This window comes from Ictalurus furcatus, chromosome 20 (assembly GCF_023375685.1).
Source record: "Ictalurus furcatus strain D&B chromosome 20, Billie_1.0, whole genome shotgun sequence".
NCBI lineage: Eukaryota > Metazoa > Chordata > Actinopteri > Siluriformes > Ictaluridae > Ictalurus > Ictalurus furcatus.
In genome coordinates this window covers 5,936,450-5,954,282 of record NC_071274.1, presented here as the reverse complement: position 1 = coordinate 5,954,282, position 17,833 = coordinate 5,936,450, and the positions used below count along the sequence as shown (strand labels likewise).

At 39.0% G+C, this 17,833-nt stretch overlaps 1 protein-coding gene across 5 annotated transcripts; it reads right to left on the bottom strand.

The window, feature by feature from the left end:
* Positions 1 to 1,233: 1,233 nt before the first annotated feature.
* Positions 1,234 to 17,047, bottom strand: cul3b (cullin 3b). 5 transcript variants are annotated; one of them, XM_053651094.1, is made up of 17 exons: positions 16,079 to 16,662; positions 12,843 to 13,066; positions 11,623 to 11,820; positions 11,176 to 11,289; positions 10,928 to 11,088; positions 10,658 to 10,772; positions 10,304 to 10,532; positions 10,017 to 10,162; positions 9,723 to 9,899; positions 8,866 to 9,036; positions 6,669 to 6,776; positions 6,399 to 6,523; positions 6,123 to 6,237; positions 4,932 to 5,066; positions 4,376 to 4,562; positions 3,771 to 3,916; positions 1,234 to 2,335 (listed from the first exon to the last, which is right to left on the bottom strand). In XM_053651094.1, the coding sequence occupies exons 2-17, from the start codon at positions 12,879 to 12,881 to the stop codon at positions 2,204 to 2,206; spliced, it is 2,298 nt and encodes a 765-aa protein (XP_053507069.1). In that variant the 5' UTR covers positions 12,882 to 13,066; positions 16,079 to 16,662; the 3' UTR covers positions 1,234 to 2,203. The 5 variants fall into 5 exon arrangements, with proteins under 5 accessions (XP_053507069.1, XP_053507068.1, XP_053507067.1 ...); XM_053651093.1 differs by lacking the exon at positions 16,079 to 16,662 and adding an exon at positions 13,181 to 15,302; XM_053651092.1 differs by lacking the exons at positions 12,843 to 13,066; positions 16,079 to 16,662 and adding an exon at positions 16,732 to 17,047 and having other exon boundaries at positions 6,141 to 6,237.
* Between the last annotated feature and the right edge of the window lie 786 nt (positions 17,048 to 17,833).

The following is a 17,833-nucleotide window of genomic DNA, read 5'->3' as shown; positions in this document are numbered from 1 at the left end:
ATATATCCCTTTTTTTAAATTAATAATTACATCTTGCATATTTACATTACATTAGAGTATGAATTGATTGTGTGTGTGTGATTGTCTGAGAATGAGAAAATCATGTATTTATTTTTCACACCAAATTCTTTAGGCCCCTGGGCGCCCCCTGGCGGCCCCCACTTTGAAAACCACTGTTCTAGGGTACATCTAATGTTTTGGAAATTTTTTAATACCCCTCTCCTGATCGAGTCCTTTCGACAGCGAGACTCTGTACAGGCTTATTAAGCTCTCTGAGGACCATGGCTTCAGCAGGAAGATGAAACCAAGATGTGACGAAAATCCTACAGAAACAGCTGGTCTTTATCTGTGTTTAATCAGAATAATTTAATTGCTGACAGCCGTATAATTACTTTTGAACATGAGATTGAATGTGATTGGTTCATGCTGAACATAGCCACACCCCTAATTATAAAAGGGTGTGTACACTTCTATAACCAAGTTACTGTAACTTTATTTTTCTCTAAAATGTTTGATGGTTTTTTTTTAAAAGTAATTTTTATATAAGGGCGGAAAAAATTCTGACATGATTTAACTTGGTTTAATTTTCTTCATCTCAAAAACAGGTGTGGAGACTTTATATCCACTGTATACACACACACACACACACAAAACAGACAGTAGTAATACACAACTGATATTAAATTCATTATATGATAGGAAAAGCTCAAACGAAATGAGGTTAAGCTGATCAAATTCTGGTTTAATCTTGTAAATTATTTTTTATTTAAATAATGAATTAATAAATTTAGTCAAATCTCAATGCATACTTAGGGATAAAATGTTAGCAGAATTTAATTCAGTGACAATAACGAACAAAGACGGGGGGAAATGCATACCCTTATGGCAAAATAATTTTAATTTAGTATGTTAGATCTCATCACAATTTTTTTTTTAAAATAGTCAGATACAAGTTAAGATTAACAGTAGAAGAAGCTAAATAACATCAGTTACCCTTTGTCTTTAAAACTGCTTTCATATCCTCAGCAGCTTATGGGATGATTTCAGTTGTGATGATAGGCGAACATGTTCTTGACACGTCCGTTATAACATCTGGCAAAACTTTCAGTCCTTTCTTGTGGTTTCTTTCGTACTGACTTACTCAACATTTTTTAATATGTAAATTTCAGAGATGCATGCAGCCTAAACTGCTTCAAGTGGAATTTCTCAGGACCATCATTAGAAAGCAAAAGATGACCCGAAGCAGCAAATCCATTTATTTTTAACTCCTTTTTCTACATTGAACAATGATGAAAACAAGGCCCTGTACAGTCCACTTCAGCGAGTACAATAACAATTATTTTACAATTTGTACACGTTTAGACACAATGCTCCTTCTGCTGCTGAAAAAACAAACAAAACCCAACCCCCTTATAATGGAACTGCATCAGAAGGACCCTACAAAAAAAAGCTAATATTTAAATTTACATTTGGCCATGCCAAATACGAAAAAGTTCAAACAAAGACACGATCAAACCATTTCTTTTAGAAACCTTGAAAGAGTTATTTCACCCCTTGTCAGAAAAGGCATGCTCCAAAGCTCCAAAACTAATATGGCTCTCTGATACCCAGCCTCCATTTTTAAAATCTTCTGCAGGCAGGCAAGGTTTAAACCTGTACAACCAACATGGTGCCACAGACCACAAACACATTTACACCAACATGGGGGGGGGGGGGGGGGAGACAGGGGGGGGTAAATCAAACTAACAAAATAAATGTGGGAAGGTATACATATTTCACGGTAACCTGATTGGTCTCCGGAAGGCATCCCATGCTGGAAAGTCATCGTTCTTCGTTTATTTGGGCACTTCTGTTCTGGGTTCAGGTTTATAGGGTCCGACTCTTACACAGTTCTCTCACAGAGACGGACGCCTCGTCTGCGAGCCCGAGCTGAATCTCATTCAGCTCCCTGGAGGCTTCGGAAGGCTTCTGTGTGAATCGCTAAGAACTTTTTAAAATGAGTCCTTACAGAAGGTTAAAGGTTAACTTCTCAGTTTTCCCCCAGTAGCGATGGAAAAAAAAAAAAAAAGGAAAAAAAAAAAACAAAAAAAAACCCCCTAAACACAAAAACCTCCCAGTTCATGCTCATTATCAAGTCCCAGAAATAACACTCTCACACTCTCCTTCACTCCACATCAGGTTTCATTTGAAATTCATGCCACATTTATGCTACGTAAGTGTACACTTTGCGGTCTTCTGGCGTTCTTGCCAAGTATTCCCGCTCAATTAGTCCTTCAATGCGTTTTTTAATGACCACAGGACTTGGGAGGAATCGTGCCCGTAACTGCTGAGTGACCTGAAGAGACAGAACAGAGTCATTATTCTGTATGAATATATTAACTTTACAGTCACATTCTGCTTCAAAATGCACAGTTAGTATAACCCCAATTCCGAAAAAGTTGGGACAGTATGGAAAATGCTAATAAAAACAAAGGAGTGATTTGTAAATGTACTTTGACTTGTATTTAAACAAAAAACAAGGTATTTGATGTTTTACCTAAATCAACTGCACAGTTATTTTGAAGATAAACATTTACTTTGAAATTGATGCATGCAATATGTTCCAGAAAAGTTGGGACAGGGGCAATTTAGGACTAATATGTGACAAGTTGAAATAAGAAGGTGATGTGAAACAGGTGAGGCAATCATCTAATCATAGTATATCCAAAAAGGCCTAGTCTTTCAAGAGCAAGGATGGGTCGAGGCTCGCCAATCTGCCAACAGATGCATCAGCGAATAATCCAACACTTTGAGCATGGGTAACTTGCACATCTGTGAGGGCACCATTAATGCAGAAAGATATATACACATGTTCTGTCAACATATGCTGCCATCCAGAGCAGGACAATGCCAAACTACATTCTGTCAGGATTACAAGCGCATGGTTGCGTAAGCAGAGAGTGCGGGTGCTAGCATGGTCTCTGATTGAGAATGTGTGGCATATTACGAAGCACAAAATAAGGCAACTAAGGCCATGTACAGTTGCACAGCTGAAGAAATGCATAACGGATGAATGGAGGAAAACTCTGCTTGCTAAACTGAACCAACTGGTGTCTTCAGCGCCCAAACGCTTAATAAGTGTTATTAAAAGAATAGGTGAGGTTACACAGTCGACTGGCCCAAATTTTTTGGTGTGTTGCAGACTTCAAATTTTAAATGAGTGTATATTTTCAAAAATAAACTAAATTCACAAATTAAAACATCAAATAATGTGTTTTCAATATAATACAGGGTGAAATGAATTTTCAAATGACTGACTCCCCCCGTAATGTCCCAACTTTTTTGGAATTGGGGTTGTACATGCAAGATTAAAATAGCTGAAATGGTAGCAATTTATTCCAACCTCAAAAAATTATAACAAAAGGCTTAGTAATTAATAAAACACTTGGCAGCAGGTTGTTAAAGGAAAATAACCAACTATGTGGTGGTGTGATATACTTCGACATGAAGCAATATAAGCGTTAATATTATTTAGTTAATAGTTGTTTTTTAACAGAACGTCCACATGTTTTATCCCTCTTATACCACACAAGTACTTGTACTAGTCAGTACTTGCAGTAATTAATAATTAAAAAGACAATGAAAAACTAAAAATGACCATTATTCTGACAAGGTGAACACACTACAATTTCACATGACCTGCTTACAAAAGATCCTCTTGGTAGTCATGATTATTTAGCCTTTAATACGTGCTCGAACTGGTGGATTGTAATGCAGTTATTAAATCATACCTCTGCTACTAGCACATTATGCTGCATCTTCTTCCTGGACTTCATGATGCGGACGATGGCTGCTTCGATCTCGTGCTTCCTGTCGTCATCCACTTTCTGCCGTGTCTCTTTCCTCTCAGGGTCTGATTCACCCTGTTTAGCAGCAACTGCAAACCAAATACATATGGCATGAGCCTTGTATATCCAAATCATCAGGGAGAATGATGGATAATATAGCTACACCACTTTAAAAGCTAGCTTTTCTCAGCTGCAGAGAATTATTAGGCACATTCTGAACACATTTGTGAAGGCAGGCTGTACGTACACACACAAACATTAGCAATATATTAGGTATATCAGTCTGCTAACTTGGCAGCTCTGTGTGTATTTAAAAATAAACCAATCAATCAATGTCATTTAATTGTAATTGATTATTTTGTTAACCACTCACAATATTCCTCTTAACATACATGTAAGGCTTTTCTGCATAAAAACGAGCACAAACAGATCAAGTGGTGAATTTGACCCTTGATGATATAATGCTGATGTTGGATAAAAAAACCCTAAATGTTCCATCAGCACGAACATACACAAAACACTACTTCTTATAGTTTTTGTAACATTACCTGTCTGGATCTTTACTCTGTGCAGTTTGGATGTGAATTGGTCATTGACTGTAAATACATGGCCGTTCTCGATCTCCTTAGATTTGGGCTCCTTGGTGAGCACTCGCTGAGTGGGCTTCCCACAGGCCAAAGACTGCAGTGCTCGCACCAGCTCTCGCTCCGGGATGTCCGTCTCCTGCTGAATCTCCTGCAACGAGAAGTGAAATTTTAACGACATTCTTTTAAGTTGCTAAGTTCCTTTAAGTTCTGTTCCACAATAATTTTTTTTTTTCTTACTGAAAGTATAGCAAAAAAAAAATCCAAAACAAAACCAAAAAACAATTTAGATGACGATTAGTTGAAACATTGTTAGTTGTTAACATATGTGATCATAAAATAAAAAGTTGAATTCTTGCCAGAATCAGGATTCACCCCAAACACATGGGATTTTAGTGATTTATTTTCAAAATATTGTTCACATTGCCATTAACTGAGCTAAAACATTTATTGGCCATTTTAAAACTAAACTGTACTGCTTTACACTACATGAAATTTAATTTATGAGTGCAGAAAATACCTCAAAGGTGAACTTCTCTCTGTTGTTGAGGAGCATAAGGATGGTCATCTGAAAAGTGGACACTTGGAGAATGTGCTTCCTGGTGTTGGAGCCGGTCACCTGCGCACCACCCACGCCCAAGTCTGAGCCGTCCTCCTAGGGAAGAAGGGGAAGATGAGGAGGGAGAACGCAATGCAGTATTACAGCACTTATCCTTTATGTTTATGTTTATGTACCAGTGCATTACAGAAGCTAACAAAATTGAACTGTGATCAAAACACTAACTACGTTTACATGGACAGCAGTAATCTAATTATTGTCTTTATTCTGAATAAGACAATATTGCGATTAAGGTGTTCACGAGTCGCTTTTAGAATACACCTTTCAGGTTCCCGTTTTACATGTTATAGAACATAGAGCGATTAACGGCACGTCATTACGTCCCGCCACGCCGTCCGACGTTCCCTTCAGAATTTCACGTATCAACATACAGTTTGTCTTCGTTATGGTACCGTATACAGTTTTGGGTGTTTGACTTTTAATTTTACAAAAGCTGCAAGTGTAGTTGATTACTAGTCATGCTATATACGCAAACAGACGACTGCTTGAAGCCGTGGGCTGCGTCCCAAACCGCGTACTTACCTACTATATAGTAGCTCAGATACACGTATTTCACCTACTATATAGTAGGTAAGTACGCGGTTTCAGACGCAGCCATGCTCTCTTGTTTGCCATAAAACGGTTGAGCACTGCTGTGTGTACGTGTCCTGTTGCAAAACGTGGTGAAAACTCTCACACGACATTAATGAATAAGGTGTGTACATGTCTGTAATGCACGTCGATAATGCAACTAAAACAGGAATACTCCACGTCTTAATTCGATTTGTGTTTACTTCGAGTATGACTTTAGTTGGATTAAGGTAATTAAAAATTGCTGTTTACATGGTAGTTTCTTAATCAATCAGAGTATTGTCTTAATCAGGTTAATATTCGATTATCGTCGTCCATGTAAACGTACTGACTGAACAAAAAGTTCATTTATCATCAGGTCAGGAGCTATCAGTTACTGCCCAAAATATTTAAAAAGCTGTTAACAAAATACAGAGCAATATTTAAAGGCAATCAAGAAAATGTGTTAAATATCAAAGCATAAACAATTGCATGCCTAATAAATCAATGTTACACAAAGTGGTCTAGGTGGTCTTGACTTACTAGCGCTGACACTGATACCTTTTTGATCGGCCCGTAGAAAGTAGCGTTAAGGTCTGCCGAGCCCATGTGGTGCTGCAGTGTGAGCTGCCGGCCACTGTGCTTGGCCAAATAAAACCTGACACAGAAATCACAGAATGTCAGATAGAAAGAAGTACATGCTGCTCAGCTCCCCGGTTTTACTTTGATAAATGACTGGAACCGAGACTTTTAATTTTACTCGACGTAAATGTGAGTCGCGTAAGGAACTTTAACAGAAAGAGACAATGATTGATATACCTTCGAAAAACCTCAAATGCGTGTCTGGGAGAAGGGGGGATGTTGCACTTGGGTGTGGCTGCCTGAGTGGGCCAGTAACCTGTCGTTAACACCCTCACTGTGAGGTCAACACCACCCAAAGACACCTACAGTAAGATTAAGTGAAAGAGAGTGAAACTCATTAATCAGGATTGCTCCTGCAGTCAGTTACAAATATAACTGATCTTCTTCGCACCAATGTGGTAGCCCACTAGAGCAGTGTGGACTTCCTTTTAACGTTCTTTCTCTTACCCCTGTTGATTGTAGGTGTTGGCGAAACTCATCCATGGTTGTGTTTGAAATGCTCATGTCCCTGAACATGCCTTCCAGTTTGGATGTGAACTGACAGCCACACTCCGTCTGCACATTTAGAAACGCCACGGTTAGAACATTAGGAAAATGGTTCCCAAACTTTTCCAGGGCAAGGCCCCCCAAATGGCATTAACATTTGACCAAGGCCCCCCTTTTGCAAGATGTCTTTAAAACACATTAAAAATACAGACTTCTGAATATATCCCCCTTTCTTATTAATAATTGCATCTTACATCTTTACATTACATTAGGAATTGATTGTGTGTGTGTGTTTGTCTGAGAGTGAGAATTTATTTTTCACACCAAATTGTTGCGGCCCCCCAGGTGCCCCCCACTTTGAAAACCACTGCATTAAGTCATACAACATAAAACAGAACATAGAACATAAATGTCATCTTAATTAAGGTCTTAATTAAAATAGTATTCTATTATATAATCTGCACTAAGCTGACTGATTGCGAAATGCTGCAAGAGAATTACAAATATTAAAAAACATGGAAAAGGGAAGATAAACAAGATGCCGTAAATAGATGTACACATTTGTAAGCCCAATGTACACTACCAGTCAAAAATTTAGACACACTCATTCTTTTTTTTTTATCCCCACATTTTAGAATAATAATAAAAACTCTCCAAAACTCTGAAGTAACACAAATAGAACTATGGGAATTATGCTGTGATAAAAAAATCCTAAATAAATCTAAATAATGTAATATTTTAGCATCTTCAAGGTAGACACCCTTTTTGCCTAGAATTCCAGAAATGTATTCTTCGCATTTTCTTGACCGATTTCTTGAGGAATTCCCCTGAGAAGCTTTTTAAACAGTATTAAAGGAGTTCCCACCTATGCTGCACACTTATTGGCTGTTTTTCAGAATATTTCGCTCTGAGTTGCCACTTTAAAAAAAGACTTTTTTGTAAATAAAATGTTAGTTTTCTAATGAAAGAAGTTAATATGTTGGCACGATTATAAACAGCGATTTCAAACATTTAATCACACACCTTCAGATCAAAAGGTTTTTAAGATCATGAGAAACATTTCAGTCAAGTGTCTGCAAAAATTTGACCGGTAGTGTATGTGTAAAGAAAAAGTTGGAAAGACCCTTTTAAGCAAAGTAAATAAAGGGCAGTTTAACAACTCAGAGGGAGGGAATCAGGATCAAACCATGGACCCTGGAGCCGTGAGGCGACAAATCGACCTGCTGCTATAAGTTTGATTTAGTGTTTGAAGAGAACACTTTAATACCTAAATCATCTAAAAATCATCTGAACAGGCCACTTTAATGCCTAAATCGTCTAAAACCCTGCCTTGTGTAAATACCAGAGACCAGACATGTCACAGCCAATATTTAAGGCCAATATTATCATAAACCTATTCAGACGTGCACTTTTACAATGGAATTTAATAGTGTTTAATTAGGAAGGGTTTAAACGGATGGGCGAGTGAAAATCTGCCTTGAAGCAATGCTTCAATTGAACATTCACAAGTGTGAACAGGAACTAATATAATTATCAAGAAAGACTGACTCGTTTGAAGGTGGTGGATTTAAAACATGGGGGCGGGGGTTAAAGGAGAAGAGCAGAAGAATTAAAGAAGACATTGGAGTGATTCAGGAATGAAGGTGCTGTTTTTGGTCACATGAACGGTACAGTCGGTACTACAAGCATCGTTTATGAGCGAATCACCAGCAGACCCTAACAAATGTGGCACAACCCGTTTTTGTAACAGTGTTAAATTTAGAAACAGGAGTTAAAACAACTCGGTTTAAAACCAGGAAGAGCAGTGATGTAAACTCCACCACCACCAGCACCACCTCTACGCTTTCTTGTTACTAACCATATGCCTGAAATACCTTTAAAATAGACTTCAAACAGGAAGGAAGCTATTTAAGAAAAACAATGGTAGATGTTTGACCTTGAACTTCTTTGGATCAGTTCCTAAATCTAATCAGCTCCTCTGCTGGTTACAATGATAATTCCTTATAAATCCTACAAAACGTTTGACTACTCTTTCCTGAGATGTTGCGCACTCTCGGGACAGATGGGTGACAGATTATGAAAACATAACGCTTCCGACACCTGGTGGCTGGATGCGTAAAAATTACATGCCAGGCGAAGCGAGCTCGGTGTTACATGCCTTCAGCTTTGAGATCATGTTCTTTTCCGAATCGTCAGAGACGCTCTTGTTAGTTAGGAGCCTCCTGGCCAGGTGTTGTTTGTAGTAACGCTCAAATACATCCTTCTCCTGCATGAACCTGAACAGCACCATCGCTTTATCCAGGATTGACTCCACCTCTTGCTCCGTCAACTGCAAGGGAGAGAGGGAGAGAGAGAGAGATTCAGTGGTGTGACATTACAAAATGAGCAGACAAAAATGGAGAAAACATGAGTACATGGACTACAAAGTTACAATGCCTATAATTTTATACTACTGAGCTATTAAAAGTAACCATGTTATGTTATTAACATGTTTGACAAACGTGCATTTGTAGTCTTTTTTTAGGCTAGTTTCGTGCGTGTTGCTTGCTATGAATGAATGACAGAATACTGGAATTTTGATGAGAATGTGTTCACATGCTTTGACCATAATAAAAGCAGGACACTATGCCAAAGCAAGTGGTGCAAATGTCATTAAAGTAGCAAAGTAGTGAAATGTTCAGAAGTGTGCAAAACAGCTGGCCTTATAAATACCATAAATGCACATCAGTCTCGTATCCATCACAGCAATTGTAAAGAACAGAAGCCACATAGCCAAATCCCAAAAAGAAAATTGTTGGGAATTTCACGCATGGTGTATTAAACTTAAACTTCTGATCATGTTGCATCATTATTACTGAAGAGTCATTCCTAGGAGCTCACTGACTCAAAGGTGACACATAAAACCGATTAGTCAGCATATGATGTCCTATAAACTCCTAGAAGGAAGTTGCTAAGGCTTTATTGGTGGCAAACAAAAAGAAATAAGGAGTGAAGGCCGAAGAACAGGTTACTCACCCCTTTCACGCCTTTTTTTAGCTTGTCATCGATGAAGAGGGAGAGGTATTCAGGTGACCGGGGATTCAAGTTAAGGAAGTATTCAAAGTCGCCTGCAATGGTCTGCTTGAACAAACGATCGTTATTAAAGGACTCCTGCAGGAAGCGGTCAAAGCGAGACTTCAGGTCCAACAATCCCTAAAACAGGAAGGTGGGGAGGGCGTTGAGAGAGAGCAGACAGTATGGAAAATCATTAGGACAAAATTTTCCTCTGGGCCACGATCCACATTCATGTTTTAAGGAGGTTGAAGGTACCTGGATGTAGTCCACTGGGTTCTTGCCCTCTCCCTCTTCTGACACCAGAGCTTTGCCCTGCTCCCTCAGGTAGGCGCTCATACACTCGCACATCGTCTTCAGACCATTTGGCACCCGACTGAACAGCTTATACATACACGCCAGGTCTACACACACACAGCGTTTATCACTACAAAAATCACACCTAAAAAAAATCTTTACAAGTTAAAAAATAAGAAAACACAAACGGGTCAAAAATTTTAAATCCCAGAAAGCCACAACTATCTATCCATTTCTCACAACCGGACCTTCTGTCTTTCCATTCTTCAGCATGTGCACGAGCCCCGAGTTCTCCATCTCCACGATGGTCTTCATGTGCTTGGAGATGAGCTCTCGCTCCACCACCTTCACGATGGGCTCCTCTGTCGACTTGTCCAGACAGTGCATCACTCGCTCGATCTCCTCATTTATCCGTGCCTCCACCTTCTTTATGTACACGCTCGCGCTGTTCTCTGCCAAAAACTTTTGACTCTCCATCTGATGGCATTGAAAAAGACAATGACTGATGAGATATCCATAGGAAAAAAAGCAGAACTCCTGAACTGTCTCATGTAGTTAAAAACTCATGAACTTATGAGCTCTCATAACGAAGCAACACATACCTGGAAAAATTCTGCAGACATTTCTAAAAACGGGGCTTCAAAATCCTCCTCATAGACCGACCTTCCTTCAAGGCCTAAGATCATCAACATCTGGCAGGCATTACGTATGGCACCCCTGACAATGACAAAAATGCTCGTTTATAACTCAGGCAGTAGTTCGTTAACATTAAATACATCACAAAGAAATAAGCTAGGCATCTGGTATAATGTTAAAAAAAATATATACAACATGAAATGAAAGCAATTCTGCATAGCAAGAACGGATCTTACCGATCCACCACTTCGCCTTTCCTCTCCCGGGCGATCATGTCTAGCAGCGTCTGCCTGAGGTGGTCCCGGATGCAGCCGTAGCGGACCACCTGGTCCCGGAAGATGATGAGCCCTAGATTATAGACATTCTCCACGTTGTTCTGTTGCACATACACTCGATCCTGCAAGCACAACATGATCACAGTCTATAAACAAAACAAAAAAAGACAAAAGGGCGACATTCAACCAACGCCGAACACTTGACTCACCATGTACATCAAAATATCTCGGATCATCACCATGGCTGTCTGGTGGTCATTCCAGGCTTGGTTCAACGTTTGCAGGAAGTTGTTGTTCAATGAATTTAAAACATCTTCCCGTACCTGTGTGTGAGGAAAAAATATGTCCATCAAAGACATTACGGATGTCTAGCAGTATAATCTTAACCGAAAATGGTTTTCGGATGAGTGACCCAAAAAAAAGTCGTTGATTTATCAACATGAAAAAAAAAATGTTCAGATTTATTTTTTGCCACATAACACCTAGGGTCAAAGAAACGAGCCTGTGCAAATGTGCATTTTACAGCTCTTTCGACTAGGGAAAAAAAAAAAAAGCTGATACGGCTGATCCACAGCACCTGCAGACCTGCGGAACATGACATCCTGAACCATTTCTCACACTGCGCAGCTTAAACCATCTCCTCTGCGCTCTCTTACTTTGAAGATGAGGTGCTCGGTGACGACTTCGCGCAGTCCTGTGTACAGCTTCTCGCCATGTTTGTGCAGCACCATGGTGTAGGCGTTCCTGTACAGCTCCTCGAAGCTCAGGCCGCTGTTGTTCTTCCTCTGGATCTCCTGGATGGCGTTCTTGAGGAGGTCCCAGATGTTGTTGACGTACTTCTCGTCCATGGTCATCTGAGGGACAAGGAGAGTGGGAGAAAGACGAAAATGAACACGGGCACACTTGTGAGAGATGCTCATACGCAGGGAGGCAAGAAAAAAGGAAATGGTCAAATCGCTTACAACAAAATCGGTTTTAAATCAGATTCCAACCTAAAATGCGTTAAAGTAGTTGAGCACGCGAACAAAACACACTTCTCCCAGAAAGAAATGGATCGATCAAGCCTTTAGAGTCTGATATAAAGCATGTGCATATCTCTCTCTCTCATATATATATATATATATATATATATATATATATATATATATATATATATATATATATATATATATATATATATATGACAATGAAGGGATGTCAGTCAGACTTGGGGCTTTATAGAGTCATGACCTTTTTTTTTTGGTGCATAAACTTGAGAAAGTCTTAACTGAAATGGCTGCATGTCTCTTGTCACATGCTAACTGTGGATCGATTTCAACTCTATACTCTATCCAAAATGAATAACCAGATTAAAATATACTGCCATTAAACATGAAAGAATCATTTACAAGCATTGAATGAATCATTGACCAATGCAGGTCTTGGTGCTTCTCCTGGAGTGACTCATGAAATACTGCAGTGTGTTATTTCGGCTACGCAGAAGCACTTATTTCAAGTTATCTACGGGTTTCGCTCTTATGCCTGCAGCCACTGGTGGCTTATGGCATATGTATTAGGGAATCCATGAAAAAGCTAAGGTTTAATTAAGGAATATATTACGATGGGCGTGTTGTTATAGGAAAATAATCAACAATGAGATGCTAAGTGGAGTTACTGCTACCACGCTGAAGCTGATTATTTTCCAACAACACCAATAAAGTGTTTTATTCCTCTTATACTACGGCGATTCGATTACGTGTTATTTTTTCACATTTAGCAAAGAATGCCACGTCCTGCTGTTTAACCGCTTATGCTTAATGAAGTGTAACGTCCACAAAACAACGCTTACACCTGTTATGACTTTCGTTATAGCAGATATAAACAGTCGTTCTCTCACCAGCCTGTCTTTCACGCTCTCGAAGTTAAGAGAGAACATCGCAGCTTGTTACCAAGAAACCAGGAAGCACAAAGTCATCTGTCCTGAAGACTTTCCTGTGGTGGAAAACTGCCAACTGTTTTCGACGAAGCACTGACACTGGAGACTCCTTCCACAAATGCTTGTTATTAGTCTTATTAGATTATGTGGCTCATCTCCCATACAAGTCCCTTTGCAGGTTGTTACTATAGAAACGATAACGTATTATAACAAATATATTAAAATATACATGTTATTTGAACTGCAGCTGGATTTACTGTCAGAGCTACAGCCATAGAAAATGAATAATCAATCAATACTTCTAGAATTCAGAAGTCAGAATTCGAGAGTTATACAACCCTGTGTAACCAGCTTAACAAGGTACGCTGAGAAGAATCATCTCAAAATGGCACAGGGACTGGAAGAGAAAGTGATTTAATTGCTATTGACAAACATTTTATTAGATCATTGATTGTATAGCCTCCTGCTCTATAGGACATTCACTTTTGTCCCCTGAAACACATCAGTGATCAGACCTGGAAATAAATAAATAAATAAATAAATAAATAATGAGTACCATATCTGTGTGTTTTAAACCTTTTAAATAAAAAGTCTGAAAGCATGACTCGTGTGAGCATGAAAGAAAGCTGCTCCAACCTTATCGCTGTTGAAAGGTGAACAACTTTTGTAAACATGAGAAATGTTTCAGCTTCAGAGCAGATCGTTTAAAGATTACAGAGAACTGCTAGAACTACTTACCTGACGGTAATTAAATTATACAGCCCTGTGGGTATAAGGCATTTCTATTTTACATAAAGAAACTATGCTGAAGCTGATTATTTTCCAACAACACCAATAAAGTGTTTTATTCCTCTTATACTACAGCAATTCGATTACGTGTTATTTTTCACATTTAGCAAAGAATGCCACGTCCTGCTGTTTAACCGCTTATGTTTAATGAAGCGTAACATCCACAAAACAACGCTTACACCTGTTATGACTTTCGTTATAGCAGATATAAACAGTTGTTCTCTCACCAGCCTGTCTTTCACGCTCTCGAAGTTAAGAGAGAACATCGCAGCTTGTTACCAAGAAACCAGAAAGCACAAAATCATCTGTCCTGAAGACTTTCCTGTGGTGGAAAACTGCCGACTGTTTTCGACGAAGCACTGACACTGGAGACTCCTTCCACAAATGCTTGTTATTAGTCTTATTAGATTATGTAGCTCATCTGCCATACAAGTCCCTTTGCAGGTTGCTACTATAGAAACGATAATGTATTATAACAAATATATTAAACTATACATGTTATTTGAACTGCAGCTAGATTTACTGTCAGAGCTACGGTCATAGAATATGAAGAGTCAATCAATACTTCTAGAATTCAGAAGTCAGAATTCGAGAATTACACAGCCCTGTGGGTATAAGGCATTTCTATTTTACTTAAACAAACAGACCAAAAAAAAAAAAAACACTGAAAAGGAAGGAAAATAAAAAATCTGGTCCAAACAGCTACTTGGTCATACGAGTGGAGCCTGTCTGTTATATAATCACTGGCAATAAACCAGAATTTGACTTGATCTAAGGTGGTTTTCACACTGGGCACATTTGCTGCGGTCCAAATCCGAGTGCGAACGTTCCGGCGCCCCGCCCCGTGGCGCTCAACTGGTTTCAGACTCACTTGATTGTATCGAACCCATTCATCTTACGTCATAACAAACGCACATGGAGAACACAACGCGACCATTTACAAAATTATTATTTTATGCAACAGATATTCTACTCAGCAGCGGAGCTCTTCTGCGTCCCACAACGTTCCCCTGTCACTCATAGTACACGTGTTGTGTAAACTACAGGTGTCATCGGCGAAAACACACGTGCAGGTTAATTTACTTCCTGAACAAGTGCGGACACGAGTACGAGATTCACAGGAATTGTGGCACAGTTCCAGTGCAACCGACCAGCTCCAGACCACTTCCTACAGTTAGTCGCGGGTTTGGTACCGGGGTGCGCATCCTGCTTCGCATGACAGCTCTCACGTTACCGTGCTCCGTGTCGGACTAAACCTTCAGCGTGAAAGCCACCCTAAAAGTACAAAGCCTGTTTCTCACAGTGTATTTTCAGCAGCGCTTCAAGATCATTACTGTCACACGGTACATCATCGTTCAGAAAATGGGGTCATACAAACAAACACTCTTTAAGAGTGAGCTCCAGGTGTTAAGAGTATTTTTCACATTCCACCGTTTCCATGTTCGTATTTGGAGCTGTCCCACGAGTTTCATGTAATCCGTTGCCATCGTCCTATTGGTGGCTTTCAGATGAGCGTCATAACTAATGCCGCCACAACTTTGAGTCGGAAATCTTTGATAAAAATCTCAACGTGAATGCTGCACCATCGTTCGTCTGAAAGCCACCAATAAGAGGACGGAAAAAGGATGGCATGAATGAAGCCACAAATATGATTGTGACAACGATGAAATGCAAATAAATATATATATATATTTAAAAAGATATCCTTATTAGCTTGAACACACTTTCAAGGTGTTTCATTAGATTAGCTTCATCTGACATGTAGAACATGTTACTTCAAAGTCTGTTACAGGATTTGGCCAAAATTTTATTGGGACCATCTCATACAAAGAGATGACATGATGATCTTAATATCGTTGTTACTATAGAAACGATAATGTATTATAACAAATATATTAAAATATACATGTTATTTGAACTGCAGCTGGATTCACTGTCAGAGCTACAGCCATAGAAAATGAATAATCAATCAATACTTCTAGAATTCAGAAGTCAGAATTCGAGAGTTATACAGCCCTGTGTAACCAGCTTAACAAGGTACGCTGAGAAGAATCATCTCAAAATGGCACAGGGACTGGGAGAGAAAATGATTTAATTGCTATTGGCAAACATTTTATTAGATCATTGATTGTCCTATAGAGCAGGAGGCTATACATTCACTTTTGTCCCCTGAAACACATCAGTGATCAGACCTGGAAATAAATAAATAAATAAATAATGAGTAACATATCTGTGTGTTTTAAACCTTTCAAATAAAAAGTCTGAAAGCATGACTCGTGTGAGCATGAAAGAAAGCTGCTCCAACCTTATCGCTGCTGAAAGGTGAACAACTTTTGTAAACATGAGAAATGTTTCAGCTTCAGAGCAGACCGTTTAAAAGATTACAGAGAACTGCTAGAACTACTTACCTGACGTTAATTAAATTCGTCTTGCATCATGCATAGTTGCAACAACGTCCTGTTTTAGTCAAATGATACTCAAGATAGAAAAGGGGGAAAGAAAGAAAAATCCCAGACACTTTAAGAAATCCTTGTTTTACCGAAAGCTAACTGTCAGCTGGCTAAGTATCGTTAAGTCTAACTCGGCTAGCTGGCGTTGCTTCCTAATTCACCGCAGAGCAGAATATATTTTATATGTTTCGCGTAAACAGCTAACGTTAATGATGTTGTTTAACCTGGAGGAATTCTAAACTGGCCTCCGTAAACATTCGCTGACATAATCCTTAACAACTGACGCTAACTAACGGTAGCTAGTTGATTAGCGGTAGCCGGCTAGCTGGTTTAGCCGTTGGCTATCATTTGTTGTCATCTCAATATAAAACAAGTGACTAGTGAAGGCCAAGTATATGAATTGTGAGCTAATGGATACTCAAATATTAATGTCGGAGTAGTAATACATTATTTCGGTCCACTTTTGTATTTGTGACATTATTTAACTTTTGCATTTGTGACATTATTTTGTTTTGGGCGGTGGGACAACGCGGACAGGCCTCCATCAAAGCCTCGGTGTGGCGGTGAGGGCCCGGCCGGCTCGGCGCTCACTGTAAGCGGTCGGTACTCACAGGAAAAGCGCGTATCCTCATCTTGGTGTCCTTTTTAGTGCCGCCTTTGCTCAGATTTGACATGTTTGGCTCTCTCCCCCCGGTGTTCTCTGCGTTCACATGAAAGTCGTCTCCTAGAGCGGACAGGGGAATAAATTCGTAGAGCCTATAATGAGCCTCGGCTTGACCTTCTCAGGAATCCGAAATCCGCTTCACTTCGGACTTGTTGACAACCGACTGGGTTTTTCGGCTGTACTAGCTTCACTGTCCAATGATGGCGGACGTACAGGTCTCACACAAATACACCCGGATTCCGTAAGACCGCTGATCACTGGGTAGTGTTTGAAATGGGAAAAACAACGTCCAATCCAAGTGCAGCTACGCTTGCTAGCAACCAATCAGAGTGTATGAGGTGGTGACTACTTTTGGAATACGGGTAGGGAAAAGTAAGCATCTCTCTCAGCAACTTAGGCGAGAACTGAACTTCAACCTTCATGAACATACAATTAAAGCAAATTAACACATAAAGCAGGTTAGCTATAAGGGTCAGTAAATTTACTGTGAAGGAAATATGCATTTACACTTATTTATATTTGTTTAAAGTATTTTTTTTATATGAATGTATTTAATATTTCATTTATTACTCTTAAGGCCAGAACTCTTAAGGCCAGACACTACAGATGGGATCTTTTTTTAAAAAAAACAATACATATCACAATAAGTCTCTGCCATCTGATTGCTGATGTACATTTGATTATGCAAATGAGGCCATGTCTAATTAATTATGCATACATCTGCATAATAAAACCAAATGCAATTTTACACAGGATTTTTTTTACACGACGTTTACGCAAGATTAATTTATTTACATGTGATTTTACACATTCATTTATTTACACATGATTTTATACATTCATTTATTTTACACCTGGGATTTTACACAGGATTCATTTATTTACACATGATTTTATACATTCATTTATTTTACACCTGGGATTTTACACAGGATTCATTTATTTTCACGTGTTTTTACACAGGATTATTTTCACATGGTGTTTTTAAACACAAATAATTTAATTTCACAGATTAATTTTGATGTGTTTTACATAAGATTAATTATGTT

Excerpts from the sequence above, each read along its gene's own strand:
- cul3b (XM_053651091.1), bottom strand. The coding sequence starts at position 16,794 with ATGTCAAATCTGAGCAAAGGCGGCACTAAAAAGGACACCAAGATGAGG. Across the intron at positions 11,290-11,622 it reads CCGAGCACCTCATCTTCAAA|GTACGGGAAGATGTTTTAAA; the intron begins GTAAGAGAGCGC and ends CCTCACACACAG. Across the intron at positions 9,900-10,016 it reads ACCCAGTGGACTACATCCAG|GGATTGTTGGACCTGAAGTC; the intron begins GTACCTTCAACC and ends TTCCTGTTTTAG.